Below are 21638 nucleotides of genomic sequence, written 5' to 3'. Positions count from 1 at the left end.
TATATACCGCTATCATGTCTCCCCTCAGCCGTCTCTTCTCCAAGCTGAACAGCAGTAGCCTCATGAGACTGCCACAGGCAGTCCTGGCAGCCATTTTGGCTGAGGAACCTGCAGGGTAAGAGTGACTGGGAATCGCTCTTATCAAGAAGCCGCCACTAGATCACCATGCCATTTAAAAGTAGGCCCAGGAAGGACCTTTTGGATGGTGGGAGGCAGAGAGGTTTGGGTCAGATGGTCTGGGAAGACCCACCCGGGGGGTAGGGGGGGGTGGGGAGGGAGAATGACTGACTGGTGGTAGACAAGGAGAGTCAGTTTCAGTTGAAACCCAAATCTGGATTTCGGATCTGTTTTGGTCGGCCTAGAGTTCCATCATTCCTTCCCAAAGTGGTGGTGGTCTTTTCTCTGAATCAGAGACTCTACCTATTTTTCATGACCCTTTAAAATGAGGGTAGCACATTTACTTTGCACAAACTTGGATGTGGGAGACACGTTGAAGTACCTGAAGCGAACCGAGGAAATTAGATATTTTATTCTGTTTCTGGTAGAGCCTGTAAATGGGATGTAGCATCAAAAGCAACAATTGCTAGATGTGTTAGAGGCTATTGCTTCTGCGTCTGTTCTCCATAATCATCCCAGAAATTTTGAAAGCTCATTCTATAAGGAGTCAGTCTGCTTCCTGGGCAGAGTATTCCTTAGTTCCTCATAAAGCTTGCAAAGCAACAACCTGGAACTCTAAGTATTTATTTGTTTGTTTATTTGTTTATTTTGTCCGCCACTACAGATTGGATGTTCAAGGTTGAAGTGATGTGGCCCTTGGGGCCAAAGTGTTGGTGGTAGAAATTTCAGTGTCCCCCCATCCTCTGTAAATACTGCTTTGGTACATCCCAAGCACCTTGACTGGTCCAAGATAAGGAAAGGTACTTTTTTTTTTTTTTGTTACATTTGTACCCCGCGTTTTTCCCACTCATGGCATGCTCAATGCGGCTTACATGGGGCAATGGAGGGTTAAGTGACTTGCCCAGAGTCACAAGGAGCTGCCTGTGCCTGAAGTGGGAATATTTTTCTTTTCTTGAGTCCTCCAGACCAGTCCAGAACCCACATGTATTTATCAGTTTGTTTTCTATCTTCTGAAGCAGAAACGATTTTGATTTTGGCTAGTTCAATATTCCTGTTGAATCTTTAGTCTAGAGGGCTTTAAGCTTTTAGTAGTTCTCTGAGCAGTTCATTAATTCCTAGGTGAGTTTTGGTTCCCCCCCCCTTTAATTGCCTTTAGCTCTTCTGCTTTTGTTATGATGATAAATATTGAGTGGCTGGGAGGCTGCACGGGGTTCTTGATATCACAGCTCAATAGTAGTGACTCAAAAGCTGGCAGGACAAGTTAAACCTAAGTGTCTGGACTGGTCTGGAGGGACTCAAGGAAAGAAAATTAGCAAATAAGAACTAATTTACCCTTTGTCATCCCTTCCACCCCTTCTCTTCTAGTTGCACCAAACTTTGTGTAAATATCAATACAAGGTGGGGGATATAACTTTCCTGTTTTGGACACTTTTTGAGAGTGATTTGAAGGCGAAGAGGGGATCAAAAGTGACTGTTCTACACATCAACCTTTAGCTGATGTGTAATCTATTTTAATTAGAAATATACTAGTTTGGTAATGAATTGTTCTAGTTACTTGAAATAACAAACTGTTACTTGATTGATAAAGAATTTTAGTAAAATACTGTTACAATTTTTGTTTCGAAGATGGGATCACCCAGACATGGGTATAGTCCACTCATCACTGTCGCCGACCTCCAAGGAATAAGCCTAAAAACAAGATTCCGACTACCCCAGAAACTTGCTGCTGAAGTTCTAACGTAAGCTGTGATGCAGTATTCCTACTATTCTTTTGGCTACTTAAAGAAGTAATACCTCATCTATTCATATAGTATACACCTCACTTTCCACCCCCCCCCCCCCCCCCCCCCCCCGGAGATGATATTTTTCCACCTGCTCTTTTTATATTTCCGATTCCGATTTATTTATAAATCGTATATATTGCACCCATCTACAAATTTGGGCGGCTTACAACTAGACATAAACATTTAAAATAAACCCACTAGAAAGACAATCGCAACTAAAATAAATATAGAGAACCTAAAATATTACAAATAAAAATAAACTGTCAAGTTGTACCCAACAATTTATATAGCAGATATTTTGTGGTAATTTATCAAAATACCATTGTGCATTTTTGATTGTGCTTACTATCTAACCCATAGGAAAAGCTTGCTGGAAAAGAGAAGTTTTTAATTGTTCACAGACAGTAGTGAGGGTATGAAATGTAAATGCTGTGGTAATACATTCCATAATGTAGAAACTGATATGTTGAAAGGAAAGACTATCCAAAACACCCTTAGCAGAATGCAAAGTTCTATCTGGTCAGTAAATTTTCAGTGAGGTAGCAATGTATGATGGACTACCTTGTTTAATTTATAAAGCTCTACGTGATGAATCGTAAATCTCCACATAATTGGTAACCAATGCAACTTCATCAAGATTGATTAAATACAAATGGGAGATATTACAAATTAAATGTGCAGTTGCGTTCTAAGCAATTTGCAATGCACGAAGCAGCTGTTTCAGGAGTCCAAGAAAAAAGGCATTGCAATAATGAACTTAATACATAAGTACATAAGTAATGCCATACTGGGAAAAGACCAAGGGTCCATCGAGCCCAGCATCCTGTCCACGACAGCGGCCAATCCAGGCCAAGGGCACCTGGCAAGCTTCCCAAACGTACAAACATTCTATACATGTTATTCCTGGAATTTTGGATTTTTCTAAGTCCGTTTAGTAGCGGTTTATGGACTTGTCCTTTAGGAATCCGTCCAACCCCTTTTTAAACTCTGCTAAGCTAACCGCCTTCACCACTTTCTCCGGCAACGAATTCCAGAGTTTAATTACACGTTGGGTGAAGAAAAATTTTCTCTGATTTGTTTTAAATTTACTACACTGTAGTTTCATCGCATGCCCCCTAGTCCTAGTATTTTTGGAAAGCGTGAACAGAAGCTTCACATCCACCTGTTCCACTCCACTCATTATTTTATATACCTCTATCATGTCTCCCCTCAGCCGTCTCTTCTCCAAGCTGTATAGCCCTAGCCTCCTTAGTCTTTCTTCATAGGGAAGTCGTCCCATCCCCGCTATCATTTTAGTCGCCCTTCGCTGCACCTTTTCCAATTCTACTATATCTTTCTTGAGATGCGGCGACCAGAATTGAACACAATACTCAAGGTGCGGTCGCACCATGGAGCGATACAACGGCATTATAACATCCTCACACCTGTTTTCCATACCTTTCCTAATAATACCCAACATTCTATTTGCTTTCTTAGCCGCAGCAGCACACTGAGCAGAAGGTTTCAGTGTGTTATCGACGACGACACCCAGATCCCTTTCTTGGTCCGTAACTCCTAACGTGGAACCTTGCATGACGTAGCTATAATTCGGGTTCTTTTTTCCCACATGCATCACCTTGCACTTGCTCACATTAAACATCATCTGCCATTTAGCCGCCCAGTCTCCCAGTCTCGTAAGGTCCTCTTGTAATTTTCACAATCCTGTCACGATTTAACGACTTTGAATAACTTTGTGTCATCAGCAAATTTAATTACCTCGCTAGTTACTCCCATCTCTAAATCATTTATAAATATATTAAAAAGCAGCGGTCCTAGCACGGACCCCTGAGGAACCCCACTAACTACCCTTCTCCATTGTGAATACTGCCCATTTAACCCCACTCTCTGTTTCCTATCCTTCAACCAGTTTTTAATCCACAATAGGACATTTCCTCCTATCCCATGACCCTCCAATTTCCTCTGTAGCCTTTCATGAGGTACCTTGTCAAACGCCTTTTGAAAATCCAGATACACAATATCAACCGACTCCCCTTTGTCCACATGTTTGTTCACTCCTTCAAAGAATTGAAGTAAATTGGTCAGGCAAGATTTCCCCACACAAAAGCCATGCTGACTTGGTCTCAGTAATCCATGTCCTCGGATGTGCTCTGTAATTTTGTTTTTAATAATAGCCTCTACCATTTTCCCCGGCACCGACGTCAGACTCACCGGTCTATAATTTCCTGGATCTCCCCTGGAGCCTTTTTTAAAAATGGGCGTTACGTTGGCCACCTTCCAATCTTCCGGTACCACGCTCGATTTTAAGGATAAGTTGCATATCACTAGCAGTAGCTCCGCAAGCTCGTTTTTCAGTTCTATCAGTACTCTAGGATGAATACCATCCGGTCCAGGAGATTTGCTACTCTTCAGTTTGCCGAACTGCCCCATTACGTCCTCCAGGTTTACCGTGAAGTCAGTAAGTTTCTCCGACTCGTCCGCTTGAAATACCATTTCCGACACCGGTATCCCACCCAAATCTTCCTCGGTGAAGACCAAAGCAAAGAATTCATTCAGTCTCTCTGCTACGTCTTTGTCTTCCTTGATCGCCCCTTTTACCCCTCGGTCATCCAGCGGCCCAACCGATTCTTTTGCCGGCTTCCTGCTTTTAATATACCGAAAAAAAATTTTACTATGTTTTTTTTTGCCTCTAATGCTATCTTTTTTTTCATACTCCCTCTTGGCCTTCTTAATCTGCGCCTTGCATTTGCTTTGACACTCCTTATGCTGTTTCTTGTTATTTTCAGACGGTTCCTTCTTCCATTTTCTGAAGGTGTTTCTTTTAGCCCTAATAGCTTCCTTCACCTCACATAGCACTGCACAACTGTGTGAAAATTAGCTGGACTAAAGTAATTATGAAGACGAAGGGTTGTAAGCTTTCAAAAAAAATAAATAAATGAACACTGAACAATATTCTTGAGACGTGATTTCAAAGACAACAGAGCCTAACGTAATTGTGGTGAAATAGTGGGTTTTCCAGCATTTGAATTATAAGAATATTTCATGAAGTGTATTTCTGTAATTTGTCCAGCAGGTAGTGCATGTTTTATGTTAAGCTGTTACAGGAAAAATGACTGTTCCTTCTTTAGTTTAACACAGAGAGGAAATAACCTGCAGTGATGTGGCCAGCTACGTTTTAAAAGTGTTGTTTTGAGCTCTGATTGGCCCAGAAGCTCAAATTCAGCCAGGATGTACTGGCTTTTTCCCTAGTCTCAGTTTGGAAGTAGAGAGGAAGAGAGACATTTTTAGAGGCCCTGTGAGCAGTTATATTTCTTGTACTTCCAATGCACTATCCAGGTAGTGATAAAATGTTTGGTTTTATAATTGATCTTTATTCAGTTATCTGTTTTCCCACCTGCTTTTTTATAGTTCAATATTTTTATGAAAATAAACATAATTGTTTATTGGCTCTGATGTCTTGGACTGACTAAGAATCCTGGTGGTTTGGGTCTGTGGGTGCTTTCTGGGAACTGTGGGACCCCTGGGAGTGTGGTCCCAGTGTCCTAAAAATCACTGGGGAATAATTTGAGAGCAGGAGACTTGCCCAGAGTCAGTTGGGACCCAGTCAGTGGGTGGGGGGAGGGTGCTAGTGTGGAGCACTAGCAGCAGGTGCAGGCGGACTGGAGTTGTGGTGGGGATAACTCCCTCCAAGTGGCCACAGGGCTAACCCCAGGTGGGTGCTAGGCATCCCATGACAGTAACCAAGTAACGCATATCTCTTACCAAGACTTCATTGACTAAAAAATCCATTATCTCAGTAGGTGGTCCAGTAATAGGAAAAGAAAAACCTGTAGATCATCAACATACAATCAATACTTTATGCTTAAACATAAACAAGCAGGGGCCAAGTTAATGTTAAATGATAAAGCAGAAAGGGCAAAAACCTGAGGCACTCCAAAATAAACATTCATCTTAGCTGAAACATCAGACCCTAACAAGCCTATAACTGTCAATTCTACAAAAAAGAATTGAACCATTTCAAAACAACTCCTGAAATTCTAAATATTCTAACTACTTCAAGAAAAGATGAACAAATGTGGCAGTGATAACAGTTGTGGTGGCAAGGCTTCATTCACAGTTACCCGAGGCAGATTAGTGATGATCAGAGATGTGTGGCACAAAGAGAACCGTGACTGAGATGCAGTTTATTCTGGACTATATTATAGGACAGGGTAGGAAGAAAAGAAGGAGTGGCACTATGTTAAAGATGACAATACAGACATCTTCACAGGCAGATGATTTAATTGAAGTCTGACAAATATTGCTATGAAAGGGAAAGTATTATTGATAGGTGATTTCAATATACTGCATATTGTTTGTGATACCCCCTGCTGCAGTGTCATCTAGAAGCAAGGGAGATCTGGATTCTCTACTGGGAAAACTGTTCCAGCAACTAGTAATGGAACCCATATGGAAAGGGGCCATACTGGACCTGGTGCTTAAGAACCGGGAGAATGTTTCTGATGATACAGTGGGTGATCCGGCATCCAGTGGTCACCCAATGGTGTAATTCAATATTAGTATATCACAAAAGAGAGAGCAATACTACCAAGTAATCAAAAAAAGAAAAAAGCTCTCAAAATAGCTGTGGCACAGAAAAAAGTGCTTATAAAAAGTCAATATTAGGACACAGGTGGAAAACCAACTGTGTCAGAATGGTGGAACACTTCAAAGACTTCTGACAAAAGTAGAAAAACAGTAGGTAAAACTGAAAGGAGATATTTTAAGGGCAGTGAACCCTTTTGATAGCAAAGTATGGAAAAGGAGTCTGCTATAGTTCTCAAAAACTGTAGGTAAAAGGCAAGGAAAAAATAGTTAGTCTTTATAAACTAGAAAAGATCACAGGAAGAGGAAGTCAAGCAACAAGTAAAAAAAAAAAAAAATTCCAAGCTCCTCTTCTCTGTACATCACTTGTGCCCTAATATAAAGGCATATCTCTTCCCCCCCACCCCCCCCCCACCTTTTTGGCAGGAGTGAAGTTGGTAGTATCTTACAGTACAAGTGATGGGGGAAAGGAGCTTGGAATATTTCCTTCAACATTGCAGGCAGAGGGGGAGAGATTCTGCTGCTCGCTGGCTTTTTTTCAAAATCTTTTACAGCATCAACTGAGGAGGGAAACACAGCTGCAGTGGGGGCTGTCTTATTTTGAAGATGAAAGAATACAGCTGATGCTGCTTTCCTGCTCCACATTGGAGCTCTTTGAAGAATTAGAGATCAGGCCAGGAAGAACTAGGCACTTAAGAGTACATTATCTGTAAAAAGGACATGCTAAATACAAAAAACAATAGGGGGATGGGAAGTAGGTCAGCAAAAACAAAATACATTCCTTCCCCCACCCCCTCTCCAATACTGGGGACCACCTGCAAGGCAGTGCACTTGCCACCTGAGTCACAGGGTTAACTCTGGACTCTAAAGATTTACTGGACAAGTATTTAAAAACAATCTCCCTTGGCCCTTTTTCTTTTTTTATTATGATTTGGATCATCAAGTAGGCCATTGCTTTTCAAGATAACCAATGGGGATGAACGGCAGAAGGAAATGAATGTGTGGAGTTATTTCTATTATTATACTTTAAAACACTTAAAATTTTTATTGTGTGTTCTTTTTCAAATATAGAAAAACTACGCCCAGTAAAGGTCCACATGATCTTCGAAAACATCTTAAGAAAGTTAGTGTAGTAAGGTAAAGTGATTTTTTTAAATTCATTTTTGTTTAACTGGGGCACTGTATTTATAATATTAAATGTTTGTTTGTTTGTTTGTTTTTTGTTCACCTCTGCAGAAGCCCAGGTGGGACACCTATGTATGACAGAAACAAGGAGAATATGACTGGATTATCTCCAATAAGGACTCAGGCACTAAAGCACAAATTTCAGGCAATCCTTCAATCTTTTCACAGCCTTTTTTAATTGTGATAAACTTTTCTTTTGTGGCTTTCTTGCTTTCTATCCTTTTATCTAGTATCCTTCAGATTATTTTAGGAGATTCAGAGCAATTAAGGTGTCACTAAGGGCCAGATGCACTAAACTTAACGAGCAAGTAATAAACCCTGGCATGCACTAGAGACTTTTTTCCCGACAACGGTAGCAGCTAACGAAAACGGAATGCAGATGAGCAAATTGTGTAGAAACCCTATTGTAATGAGATGCACTAACCTTTTCCGATTGCCTTAACACTGGAAAATCTAACGAGAGGTCTGTACCTCTCGTTGGGGCTGCACGGGATTGAAAAACTGCTACAAAAGTAACAAAAACAAAAAATCGGGGGGAAAAAGTGCTCGTCAGGGGCGCGTCCTTTAGGGACATCCTTCACTCATCAAAAACAAAAAAACAAAAATAGCGCTCCGCTTCAAAAAAGACGTCTATTTTGGCCTTCATCCCCCCTCCCCAAGACGCCGCACCGCTCACCCCCTCCGATGCGGCTCAACAGTGCAGTTGAGGACACCCATCCAAAAAAAAAATGTCCATTTTGGCCATCATTCACCGCCCCCTCCCCCAAAGACGCCCTGCTGCTCTCCCCCTCCGATGCGGGTCAATCCAGAGGACAGTGCAGTTGAGGACGCCCACCCAAAAAAAAAAACGTCCATTTTGGCCGTCATTCCCCCCCCCCCCCCCCCCCCCTCCCCGGCAATAATAAAAACGTCTTTTTTTTGGCAGTCTTTCACTCAGCTGAGAGACCTGGAAGTCCCTGAGCCAATCGCAGCATGTTTAGCTCAGGGACTTCCAGGTCTCTCAGCTGAGTGAAGCACTGCCAAAAAAGACGTTTTTATTATTGTAGGGGGGAATGACGGCCAAAATGGACGTTTTTTTTTTTTTATGGGTATCCTCAACTGCACTGTCTCTGGATCAAGCTGCATTGAAGGGGGTGAGCAGCGCGGCGTCTTCGGGGGGGGGGGTGGGGTGACGGCCAAAATGGGCGTTTTGGGGGGGGGGATGGGCGTCCTCAATTGCACTGTCGAGCCACATTGGAGGGGGTGAGCGGCGCGGCGGCACAGGGAGGCGTATTTGGCATGCGCAGAGCAGCCAGCATAACGCTTGGCTGCTCTGCGCATGCTCCACCGGCCGATTGGCCGACTGTTTAACGATGGAATAGAGAATGCAAGTGAGCTACAACGAGCAGCTCATTTGCATTCCCTTTCCTTAATTCATGCCCAGTCCTTACCGATTCGCTAAGGGAAGGGCTCTAACGATTGTTTAGTGCATCTGGCCCTAAGGGGCTTGTTTAGTAAAGTGCATTGAAGTTTTGCACTTAATTTTTGCGGTTAAGGTGCATTAACATGTAGTAAGTGCAAAGACTGGGTGCTAACTGTTGAAAGAATGCTTAGGGGACAGATGCAGAAAGGCTCGAGTTAGAGTTGCGTGTGGATGTTTGAACACCTGAGGCCCAATATTCAAAGCAATTTAACCAGTTGGCAGTGGCCGCAGACTGGTTAAATTGCATATAACTAGCTATCTGCGAATATTCAGAAGGAGATAGCAACCATGAATATTCAACGGAGATAACCGGTAAGCACATAGGTGGGAGCCAGTTATTGCAAGGGTAGGTCACACTTAGAATCTGATATTCAGCGCTAACTGGGCAAGGTTAGCGCATACATAGGATGGCTGTTTATGGGGTCCTATCTTTATGTGCTGGCCAATGGCCGGTTAGTATTGAACCTTCATTTAACCAGTTATTAGCTGGTGGCATGTATTCTGTGCAGGTTAACCCCCATATTTAATCCTTCTGTGTATTGCTCAGCATGTACAACTGACATTCAACCCTTGGTAATGGCATGATTAAGCCCATGGTAGCTTTCTGCAGCAGCCTCACAGCTCTTTACTGTGTGTATGTACTTACGCTTGTGAAGAGCAGTGAGTGAAATGTGTTAACTGCAGTGTGTAGTCCATGCCCATTCTCTGCCCTTATCCCATTCCCTAACACAGCATGCAGTTAACATGTGTTAACTGTTTTAATATTTAGTAAAAAGGCTTCTAAATCTGCTGTTTGTTATATAATACATATTCCAGTAGAAATACGGTTGAAAAAATATATCCATAATAAACACTACACCTTATTTAGCTATTTTCTGATGAGTCAGGGTTTAAGCAGTGACATTTTTAAATCATACAGAAATAATCCAGGAAAATAATACAGTCGGGAACGTTATTCAAAAAGGTGTTGGCTGGTATTTATAAGAAAGGTTGTTCATGCAAATTTCATGGGAAGAGGGTTAACTAAAACTAGTTATCTGGTTTAGTGAAGTTTCAACCTTATTGGAACTAGTATCATAAAGGTTTGTTTTTTTGTTTTTTTTTTCCCTTTGCAGATAACTCATCCAAAGAGTCCCCCTCCATCTCATTTAGTTACTGTAAACAGAAGCGCTGAGGAAGGCAAATGAAAAAGTGGTGCAATATTTTCAGAGATCTCAAAGGGCTACAGCACTTCTGAAATACTAATGAGCAAGTTCATCCTATTGGCTCAGTTACAAGCAGCTGTAAAATCTACAGTTTAAAAAAGATGTTTACAATAGAGAATGGTTTTGTTATATTGGGGAAAAAAGTAATAAGTATCACTGCCAGTAACATTTAGTGAAATTAAACTTTTTTTTTACACTATTTATTTTTAGTTTTGTAAAGGTATTAATGGGTTTTGCACCAAGTGGAAGTAAATTGAATTTTCTGTTGCTTTGTGGTACTACAGTGGGCAGACAACCTCAGTCGTTAAGGGCTACAACCCAGTTGGGGTTCAGGATTTCCCCAAAGAATATGCATGAGATTATTTGCATGCTTGAGGATCAAGGTTGTCCACCCCTTTGGTAGTATGTTAAATGACAAGAGGCCTTAGGCCAGTGCTTCTCAACCCAATCCCTGGGGCAGACCCAGCCAGTCAGGTTTTCAGGATATCCACAATGAATATGCATGTGATAGATCTGTGTACTAAGGAGGCAGTACACTGAAATCCCTCTCATCCATATACCATTGTGGATAGGCTGAAAACCTGAGTGGCTGGGTGTGTCCCAAGGATTGGGTTGAGAAGTACAGCCTTAAGCAGCAAGATATTTCATATAAAAAGGTCTTCTACTTTGAATTAAGTTTTGTATGAATCAAATCTTATTTTAACATATTAAGTAAAGGAATATTTTTGACTAATTTACAAACATTTCATAATGTATTTGAAGCTTTTGAACTGCCTTTGACACATAAGCAGGAATGATAGGACTCCCTAGCAAGACCTCCATTGATGATGTTGATGATGTCTATAATAAATGTTCGTGTACCATCTACAAATTATGGAAAGTTTCTCGCTTTTTGCACGTAGACTTCAGGGTATCATTTGTAAACAAGTCAAGAATTTAGAACTCGAATAGTAATGAAAAGGTGGTTTTTATATTATTTGGATTATAGAAAACATTTTTTTAGTTTTGTCTATCTACAGATGTGAAGATAACATAGATAAATCAATAAATAAAGATGAATAATGGACACTTTTTTTAATGCTATTACCAGTATTTAGGTATTAAAACTTTTACAATTAAGCAAATGTGAAATGTATCATTTTGTTCTGAATGTTCATTGTGAATTTATATTGTAGCTTTCTGTTTTAACCACACTTCCTTAACCATGTATGACTTTTTTTTTTTTTGCTATTACACTTGTTTGTCAAGATATGTAAAGATTTTAACTTGGATACCTAGTAGAAAACACACAGGCACAACTTTAAAACATTATTTTCATAATTAATTGTAAAACTTTTTTTCACAATACTATACGAGTACTTAGGGGTCCTTTATACAAAGCTGCGGTAGAAAGCAGACAGTGTGCCCTTATGTGGGTTTTTCCCACATGCTAAGGGCTTCTTAACTGCAGCCAGAAAACAGGCCGATTTTTCCATATTCCCTATTAATGGCCATGTGCTAATGTTAACTACACCAAAACACTAGGGAGAGATCCCTAAAAAATAGTCCAATCTATACAAATATATGAAGTAGGAATGTTCGGATTGGGCCTGACTGAAAAAAGCTCAGGAGTAGTGTGAATGTACAAGGAAGAAAAAGCCTCAAGCACTATTGAGCAACGGGAGCAGGACTGCTTCATCATTGGCCCCCCAAAACTCCTATTGTCTTTCAGCAACTCCTTAATGATATAGCCACAAAAAAGTTTTTAACATTTCTGATTGCTGCAATATTGCCAAATACAGAGAGATACTAAATTGAACTTGTACTTAGCTTTGTATGTTGCTTCCTTATCCAAAAGTCAAGACCGTGACCTACAATGGCCAGCATTTCATCCGCCTACTTCAGGGTCTGTCGGTCAAAGAATCTGTTGCAAAAAAGGGATAAAGATCAGCACACAACGAACACACACTGAGCTTGAAAAAGTCTTAACTCGTAACAATTTCAAACACACAGCATGGAACCTCTGTCCGTATCTTCACAGAGGAGGAAGACGAAGGATCAGAAAAATGGCTGCCCTATAAAGGGTTGACGTCAGACGCTCTCAAATCATGGCAACCAATCACACGAACTCGATTAAAAGAACACACACTTTCTGAAAAAAATGAGGGAAAATGTGATTAGAAAAAATGGCACCATTCAACTTTTGCATTCAAGCCCTCGGGTTACAGAGTTCAGTTGAAAAATCCAATGTTGCTCCTTCTGAAGTAATAGGCATCTCCTATCACTTCCAATCGGTTGGATGGTGCTGTTATATGTTGTAGCACAAACCATTTGCAAATGGGTGCTGTAGAGCATTGCAATGGTTCGCCAGCGGTGATGTGGATTTTAGGGTCCTAATCGCGCTCTTGTGTTCAATTAAAACATATATACAATGGTCGTGTGGTCTGACCAACATAAAGCTTGTTACAAGGGCACATAATGCAGTAGACAACAAAGTCCGATTTACATGTAGTGTTCACTGTCAGATAATATTCACGTGCTGTCAAAGGATCCACAAACCTATCCATTTCTAGCATCAAAGGGCACATGGTGCAGTCATTACACTTCTTGTGCCCACTGCACATAGGAGTCACTTGATTCCTCACCGGCAATAGGGATGGGCTCAAGATTTTTTTCAGCGACTGTAGGCAAATCTGATTCTCACATCAGAAAAGACAAAAAGAGTCTTCAGAATGTTCCAGTGATTACTGATGATCCTAGAAACTCTTGTTCGCTTCTGAAGTAAATCTCAGTGCCATGTCCCCTACCTCAACGCAAGCGGCGTCCTGTCAGCACGCATATTTGACTGGCACTACCCTGAGCCGTGTGTGTAGTTCTCTGGATTTGTTCAGAGAGCGGTGGTTGCAAGCTCCTTAATTGCTTTGCTTCCATGCACCTGTGTCTGCTCTCTCTTGCTGCCTGGCTTCCAGGTACCTTGATTGCTTTGCTTACACCCACCCGTGTCTGCTCTCCCTCTGTCTGGCTTCCCTTGCTTCTCTCCTATTGGGCTTCCAGTTCCTCCTTCCCCTGCTCTCGTCCTAAGGCTGTGCTTCTCCCTGCTGGTTCCTGCTGATGTCAGACACCAACACTTTATCAGCTGAGCTCTTCCTGGATTCCATGCTTCGGCTTCTACTTCAGTGTTACTTGCTCAGTAGTTTGCTTCCTATCTACTTGTCCCTCATTGCTGACTTTGCCTGTACCTGGATCACTCTCTTGCCTGCCTATTGATTTTGCCTGTATCTAGATTACTCTCTTGACCTGCTGCCTGCCTACTGACTTTGCCTGTACATGGATTACTCTCTTGAACTGCTGCCTGCCTACTGACTTTGTACATGGATTACTCTCTTGACCTGCTGCCTGCCTACTGACTTTGCCTGTACATGGATTACTCTCTTGACCTGCTGCCTGCCTACTGACTTTGCCTGTATCTGGATTACTCTCTTGACCTGCTGCCTGCTTACTGACTTTGCCTGTACCTGGATTACCCTCTTGACCTGCTGCCTGCCTACTGACTTTGCCTGTATCTGGATTACTCTCTTGACCTGCTGCCTGCCTGGCCGATACATTCACCATCCCGCTTCCAGCTCTGTCTCGTACGTCATGCAGGCCACCTGCACCTAGGGGCTGAATCTCTGGGGAACGGCGGTCAGCACAGGTGAAACCCGGGGTTGTCCGGCCGCCAAGCAGAACCTGGTCCAAGTATCAGGCTCAGCAGCGCTCTACTTGGTACAAGAACTCACAAGTCTGACACTCAGTACACAGGTCATGACATCATCTTCCTCTTGTGTGGCCGGAGCCCGAGATTATTTATTTTGGTGCATTTTTACCCCACATTTTCCCACATCAGCAGACGCAATGCAGCTTACATTAAGTCAAGAGTATACAATTCAATATAGAGATGGCACAGAAACAGAATGTGACAGGAGGGGAAGGTACACGGGATGACACGGGCAAAGGACAGGGTTGAAGAGCCAACAAGTGGTAGAGGTTAAACAGAGGAGTAGCCAGGGGAATAAGCCTTGGCGAGTAAGAAGGTCTTTAAGGACTTCTTGAACTGCTGATGGTCGACGAGCTGTCGTGGCAGGACATTCCAGGATTTTGTGCTGATGTAGGGGATGGACAAAGCATAAAGAGATTGAAGCAATAGGTCCCAGTGGTTATACTTAGCGCAACGATACGCACTTGAAATAACCCTGTTGGGGTAACCACTGGACAAAAGCCATTTGCACAGATCCTTTGCTTGATAGCATAAATCATCCTTTTCGGAGCAGAGCCGCCGATACCTTAACCTCTGGGAAAAGGGAAGGCTATCCTTTAGAGCTCTCTGATGACAGCTTGAATATTCAAGGAACATGTTTACATCAGTCTCCTTTTGATGGACGGTGGTCGTCAATGAAGTCAAACCTTTGTGTACCTTCACATCCAAGTAATTGATAGTGACATCACGGCTCTGCATGGTAAACTTGATCTTAGGGTGACGAGAGTTCAGGTACTGAACAAACTGAGTAAGTGTATCAATGTCAGCATGAGGAACTTAGAGCCATGATTGATTCAGTTAGACGCTTATTACAAGAATCAAAGATAAAGAAGTTACACAGATGAAAGTGACTATGAGAAGAAAACAGTATATCCCTGGTTGAACCAAGATACAGTTAGTACCACGCCCCCTTTTGATGGCGATGAAGGTGATTGCTTGGCCACAAGCTCCTCTGGCTCAGATGATGTGCCTTTTTTAGGGGACGCTCGGGGAAGAAGGGGCCGCAGATGAGGTGGGTGGTCCAGGAGAGGAATGCAACGGACAGATCAGCAAGTGCAACTCCAGCCCCTGTCTTAGTTTTCTACTATTCTACATACATGGTGTGGGGTCCAGGCTCGGTTTTTTTCCTAAATGTAATCATGTTTACAGATGGCAATTTGTCAAGCACCAGGATTTTTGCCTGGCCACCTAGATTTGGCCTATAAGACATGGGAGTGTCAGGTCTCTGTACATTGGATCAGTTTTGAGAGGGCGGAATTTATTTCCTTTTTGGGTTTGCAAGAAGAATATGGGCTTGTGGAGGATAATAGATTTCATTATTGGCAATTTCATGATTTTATTGCCCACAGGGCCTGTGGAGAATTGGCTCTCGAGAAGACTCCTTTGGAGAGGGCATTGAGAGGAGGTGGTGCTAGGGGTTGTATTACAATATACAATCTCTCTCATGCATATTCATTGTGGGTATCCTGAAAACCTGACTGACTGGGGTGCCGCTGAGACCAGGTTTGGGAACCACTGGCCTAGAGTCTGTCAGGTCCATCTTCACCCTTCTGGTATTCTGCTGATGTCTTCACTTGTTATCAGTTTTCCCTGGCAGGCTTCTACTGTTATCACACAACCTTCCAATGAAACAGATAGGCTCTGCTTCAGTCAGGGGTTACAGAGTACAGACTCCATTTTTCATAACAAGCAGCTATCATATGCATCAGTGGCATAGCCAGACTGCCAATTTTGGGTGGGCCTAAAATTTTCTCTCCGCAGCAAAATGTAGTCACACTAATCAGATGTATTTGTCACACAGGGGTAAAGTGCTGCTTTTCAGTGCATCAGGTTTCAGAAAATAATTTATTTAATATCCTAACACCCTTTTCAATGAGTTTTTTTCAGAGGCCAAAACCTCCTGCCTCAGGTCAGTATAATGCTGTTATGGTATCCTCTCCTGACCTAAGGAAGTATTGGTCTCTGAAATGTTATTAACACAGGTACAATATTACTTGATCTGAAATTAAAAATAAAATTATTTTCTTTACCTTTGTTGTATGGCCATTTACTTTTACTCATTGTGTTGCTCCCAGTCTCTAGATTCTGCTTTCCTTCATTTTCGCTTAACTCTTCTGCGCCATTTGTCATTTTTCTCTCCTTTTTCTTTGCTTTCTTCAATATTTTTCAGCCTCTCTCTCTGTCCAGATTTAATTCATTCTTACTATCCATTCTTTAATTTCCTTCTTTTTCCTTCATCTACCTATGGCTTTTCATCTTTTTCTCACCCATGCCTCTTCCTCTTATTCTCCAGTCTTTCTCTACTCCCCTTTTCCATCCAGCAGCTCTCCTCTTTCTCTCCCCATCCTTCCAGTGTCTCCCCTCTTTCTTTCTGCATCCCTCCATCCAGCGTCTCCCTTCTTTCTCTCCCCATCCTTCCACCCATCTACCCTCTCTCCTGATCCTTCCATCTGTCTCTCTCCCCCTCCTTCTATCCAGTCTCTCTATCTCTCTACCCTTTTCTGTTCAGTTTTCCTTCTCTCTACACATCCTTCCAGTCTCTCCCCTTTCTCTCTGCATCCATTCATCCATCTCCCCATTTCTCTCCCCATCCTTCCATCCTGTCTTTCTCTCCCCATCCTTCCATCTGTTTTCCCTCTTTCTCTCCCCCATCCTTCCAGCCATGTACGCCCCCTCTCCCGATTCTTCCATCCAGTGTCTCTCTCTATCCTCTTCTTCTTTCCTTCCAGGCCCGCCCACCCAACTGTCCCGTGAAACACACGGCGCCAGCTCCCATTTCTGGCCACTGCTGCTTCTCCTGTTGAGCAGCAGCGGCCGCAACAAAAACAGCTGTTTTTAAAAAGCAAGTGCGGCACCGCAGACAGCCATCAGGCATTGGCTGTCGGCTCTGCAGCCGCTCCTCTCACGTCACTGCCCCTGGTGCAGAGCCCCAGAGGAGCACAGCGACGTGAGAGGCGAGAGGAGCGGCTGCAGAGCCGACAGCCAATGCCTGATGGCTGCCTGTGGTGCCACGCTTGCTTTTTAAAAACAGCTGTTTTTGTTGTGGCCGCCACTGCTGCTCAACAGGAGAAGCAGCAGTGGCCGGAAAGGGGAGCTGGTGCCGCGTGTTTGGCAGGACGGGTGGGCGGGCCTGGAGGGAAAGTGGCTGGGCCCGCCCGTGGCTTCGCACCTGATATGCACAGAGATTTTTACACAAGTCAAACTACCCTTGATGCCTTCTCAAATGCCTTTTATAAGGCCTTTAGATATATGTTGGTTCCCCAAACCTAGTCCTGGAGGCACCCCAGCCAGTCAGGGTTTCAGTATATCCACACTGATATTCATGAGAGAGAGATATACATGAAGTGAGAGCAGTGCATGCAAATCTGTCTCATGAATATAATTGTGGATATCCAGGTTTGGGAACCACTGGCTTAGAGTCTTTAATAGCTATCGCGATTGAGGACCACTCCCTGGTTCTATGAATACAGCTGGTATAAAGAATTCTGTGTAAAACCAGGCAAGGAACCAATGAATTGTGGCTCACATCACCCAATTTCACTTATCAATGTGGATTTAAAGATTCAATCTGCCAAGATCTTAGATTAGGGCCCTTATCAACCCAGACCAGGCTGGGTTCATACCAGGGTGTCAAACTACAGATATCATGAAGAGAGTGTGGGCAGTAAAAACAACCGGCCCTATTGTTAATGGTCGATGCTGAAAAAGCTTTTGACTTGGTCCACTGGGACTTTATGTTCCAGATTATGGAGAAGATGGGCGTGAGACAGGGCTGTCTACAATGGATACAAGTATTATACAATAATCTACAAGCCTCTCTGAAAATAAATGGAGAATATACTAGCAATTTCATACTGGGTAGGGGTACTAGACAGGGATGCCCTTTGTCTCCTTTCCTGCTTACCTTAGTTATGCAGCCTTTTGCCCAATGTATAAGAGATCTGAGGGATGTCACAGGGGAGGCATTCCTTATACAATATCATAAGAACATAATAGCCATACTTGGTCAGACCAATGGTCCATCTAGCCCCGTATCCTGCTTCCAACAGTGGCCAATCCAGGTCACAAGTACCTGGCAGAAACCCAATTAGCAGCGACATTCCATGTTACCAATTCTGGGGCAAGCAATGGCTTCCCCCCCTGTCCATCTCAATAACATACTATGGACTTTTCCTCCAGGAACTTGTCCAAACCTTTTTTAAATCCAGATACGCTAACCGCTGTTACCACATCCTCTGGAAACTATTGAGTTGCAATAACCCTGGGTCCCATACTCCTCCAGCCCTCCGGGTGGCTGTACACCACTCCCAGTCTTGTAGTTCCCCCACCAGTTCAAGTCAAGGCCACAAAGTGATCTGGTCCAGGTTTTCTTTTATTTCAGTCAGCCAGTGCTCCCACATATTGAGCAAAGAAAACAGCAACCACAGTTCCAGAAAATAGAATTCAATATTCAAAGTCTAGGAACCTTGCACTGTTTCTGCAAGGCTTGCCTAATTACACTTTAAATATTCCAAACCACTTTTCTTCAGCAGTCTGCCCCTTTCATTATTGAGTGGTTGGCAGCTCCAGCTCTCACTGCACAGCCCAGCTCTTTATGGGGCTTCTCCCAGCTGCTTTTCCAATACCTTGAATGTGACCACTACCAAGCAGCTGATTCCATCTCAGCACCTTTGCTGCAGAGCTGGGGTCTCTGCTTTCAGGCCTTCCAAAGCCTCAGTGTCAGGAGGAACTCACAGCCCTCCTTACTCCTTCCTCTTGCTTGCTCTGCTCTGTTCGCTATTTCAGCTGGGTAGGTCATGGCCCCTCCAAGCTTCCCTTCAGAGGAAGACTCATGAATGGGTTGTTTCCCCACCCCCCCCCCCCCCCCCCCCCACAGGACATTGGGCTTTATCCCCAGTGCTCCCCCTAGAGACCAAACAGGGTAATTTGGCTCTAATCCAGAAGGAATAACCCTATTCCCTTCTCCCTGTGGGCAGCCCGGGTCTTCATTCCCTCCCTTAGTACTAATGTGGGGAAGTCCTGCACCCAAGGGTTGGTGTGCCTGAGCTCTGAGAAGGGAACTTTAGGGAGCTATTTCCACACATATCCCCCTTCTGCCCCCTAGTCTTAAGAAGATGTCCCTCTTTCCCTTACTGGCCCTATAGGCTAACACTGTCCCAGTCAGTGTGCTTTGCCAGCCCCTAGCTGCCTGTAGCCAGGACAGATTCCATTCCAGTCGAGGGGACTCCACTCCAAGTATTCTCCATTCTCTGAGCTCCAAACTGCCCCTGCCCACCTTAAGTACTAAGTGCCATGGAACGCCAGGGACAGTGCCCTCTCCGTTATATAGTGAAAAATATTTCCTCCTATTTGTTTTTAAAGTATTTACATGTAATTTCATTGACTGTCCCTGGTCTTTGTACTTTTTTCAAAGAGTGAAAAATTGATTTACCCATTCTACACCACTCAGGATATTATAGATCTCAATTATCAGCCATCTCTTTTCCAAGCTGAAGAGCCTAATGTCTTTGACTTTCCTCATATGGGAGAAGTTCCATCCCCTTTATCATTTTTGGTTGCTCTTTTTTGAACTTTCAGTCAGAATTGAAAACACTCAAGGTGAGATTGCACCATGGAGCGATACAAAGGCATTATATCATTATTCGCCGATGATGTTATATCGTTTCTTACTAAGCCATACCCTTTCATTGCCAGTTGTGAGGTGGGCAATGCAATCTTATGGGTCAGTCTCTGGCATCAAGGCAAATTTAGATAAGACGGAAACTATGAATCTTACCTTAAATGACACTGAGTGGAAACAGATTACGTCTTTCTTTTTAAGTGCGTGCAAGCTAAACTGAAATTTTTAGGGATATATGTTACCTCCAAACCCCATATATTATATGAGGTCAACTATTCCCCCTTACTGTCCAGATTTAAGTTGTGTTTATTAAGTTGTATTTGGTAAAATGCTTCAATAAAACCAAATCAATCTAGTTTTCTTCTCACACTCTGCCACCTGATCCCAGTTGACAACAGAAAAGAAGTGTGTGTCATGGCAGAACAGATGTTTCTCCAACCTCTTCTTCCTTTCAGTGGCTATCTCCCAGTGTGCTGTAGAAATCTGCAGCAGAGGAGATACAGCTGTGTGGGTGTGTGTCTTTTTCTTCCATTGGGAAAGGGGATGGGATTTGATATACCACCTTTCTGTGGTTACAATCAAAGCCGTTTACATATTATATACAGGTACTTATTTGTACCTGGGGCAATGCACTAACCGTTAGGCTTCTCCTCCACTCCACTTGTACAACCTGCCAATTTACATGCCTGCAACATGAAATGAGATACACATGTAATCCCTTATTAGGTTGGGATTACTAAGAGAGTAAGTCCCTGTAGACAGCCACTGGGGTGAGTGACTGGGAGGTCCGTGGGTGGGAAGCCCAGCCCAAGGGGAGTATTTCCTATCCCCTTGTATAGCTTATCAACCAACATGTTTTGCTTTTAATAAAGATGATTAAAACATAAAAATATGTTTTGGATGTTACTGAATTCTATTATTCTGTCTCACTGTATTTCCAGTTTTGGCACAGTATAAGCCATCACAAGAACAAAATGAACACAATGAAAATGTTTTTCTCAATGTGGAAACTCAAACGCATAAAACCATTCTTCCCGAGGGAAATATTTATTAACCTGGTACAGTCCATGGTACTAAGCCACGCAGATTAATGGAATCTATGCGGGATGCAAGGATCAAATCATAAAGAAACTTCAGACCGCCCAAAACACAGCAGCCAGGCTTATATTTGGAAAAACACATTTTGACAGCGCCAAACCACTCAGAGAAAAATTGCACTGGCAATCAAAGAACGTATCACTTTCAAAATCTGCATGACTGTTCATAAAATTATTTACGGTGAGGCACTGGAATACATGACAGACCTCATCAACCTACCAACCAGATACACCACAAATTCTGCACAATCATACCTAAACCTCCACTACCCAAGCAGCAAAAGACTCAAATACAAATCCACCTATGCAACCAGCTTTTCCTACCTAAGCGCACAACTATGGAATGCATTACCAAAAGCAGTAAAAACTACGCTCGACCACCTACATTTTTGGAAAGCACTAAAGACAGTCCTGTTCAGAAGAGCATACCCCACTGACCCAACATAAAAATACCTGGTCATATGCAACACATATGCAACATATGTAACCAAACACCGTAACAGACATTATCTGACTCTTCTTCCCCCTTTCCCTCTCTAACTTCCCCCAACCGCAACTACCTTACATGTACCTCATTCTACTACAATATCACTTTGTATTCATTCTTACCATGTATTTGTTCAGACCGTAATCAGCTAACGACATTAACGGTTATATGTAAGCCACATTGAGCCTGCAAAAGGTGGGAAAATGTGGGATACAAATGTAACAAATAAAAAAATATAAGAAAAGCAATGGACTGCGTTAAGGGCTTATAGCCCATTTAGTTATGTTTCAACAAATGAGAGATCTGTTTGACAGAAAATATTTTT

The 21638-nt window shown here is 42.8% G+C and overlaps 1 protein-coding gene across 4 annotated transcripts in view; it reads left to right on the top strand.

Moving 5' to 3' along the window:
- The window catches only part of PRR11 (proline rich 11), a 50741-nt gene extending 39267 nt beyond the window's left edge, over positions 1–11474 (top strand). For all 4 annotated transcript variants that reach the window (XM_030222592.1, XM_030222593.1, XM_030222591.1 and 1 more), the window contains 4 exons: positions 1744–1856; positions 7554–7619; positions 7719–7812; positions 10245–11474. In XM_030222592.1, the coding sequence (XP_030078452.1) occupies positions 1744–1856; positions 7554–7619; positions 7719–7812; positions 10245–10316 (345 nt within the window). In that variant the 3' untranslated portion in view covers positions 10317–11474. The remainder of the gene's footprint in view (positions 1–1743; positions 1857–7553; positions 7620–7718; positions 7813–10244) is intronic.
- Positions 11475–21638: the final 10164 nt, after the last annotated feature.

This window comes from Microcaecilia unicolor, chromosome 13 (genome assembly GCF_901765095.1).
Source record: "Microcaecilia unicolor chromosome 13, aMicUni1.1, whole genome shotgun sequence".
Taxonomy (NCBI): domain Eukaryota; kingdom Metazoa; phylum Chordata; class Amphibia; order Gymnophiona; family Siphonopidae; genus Microcaecilia; species Microcaecilia unicolor.
This window is presented reverse-complemented; position numbering and strand designations above follow the sequence as displayed.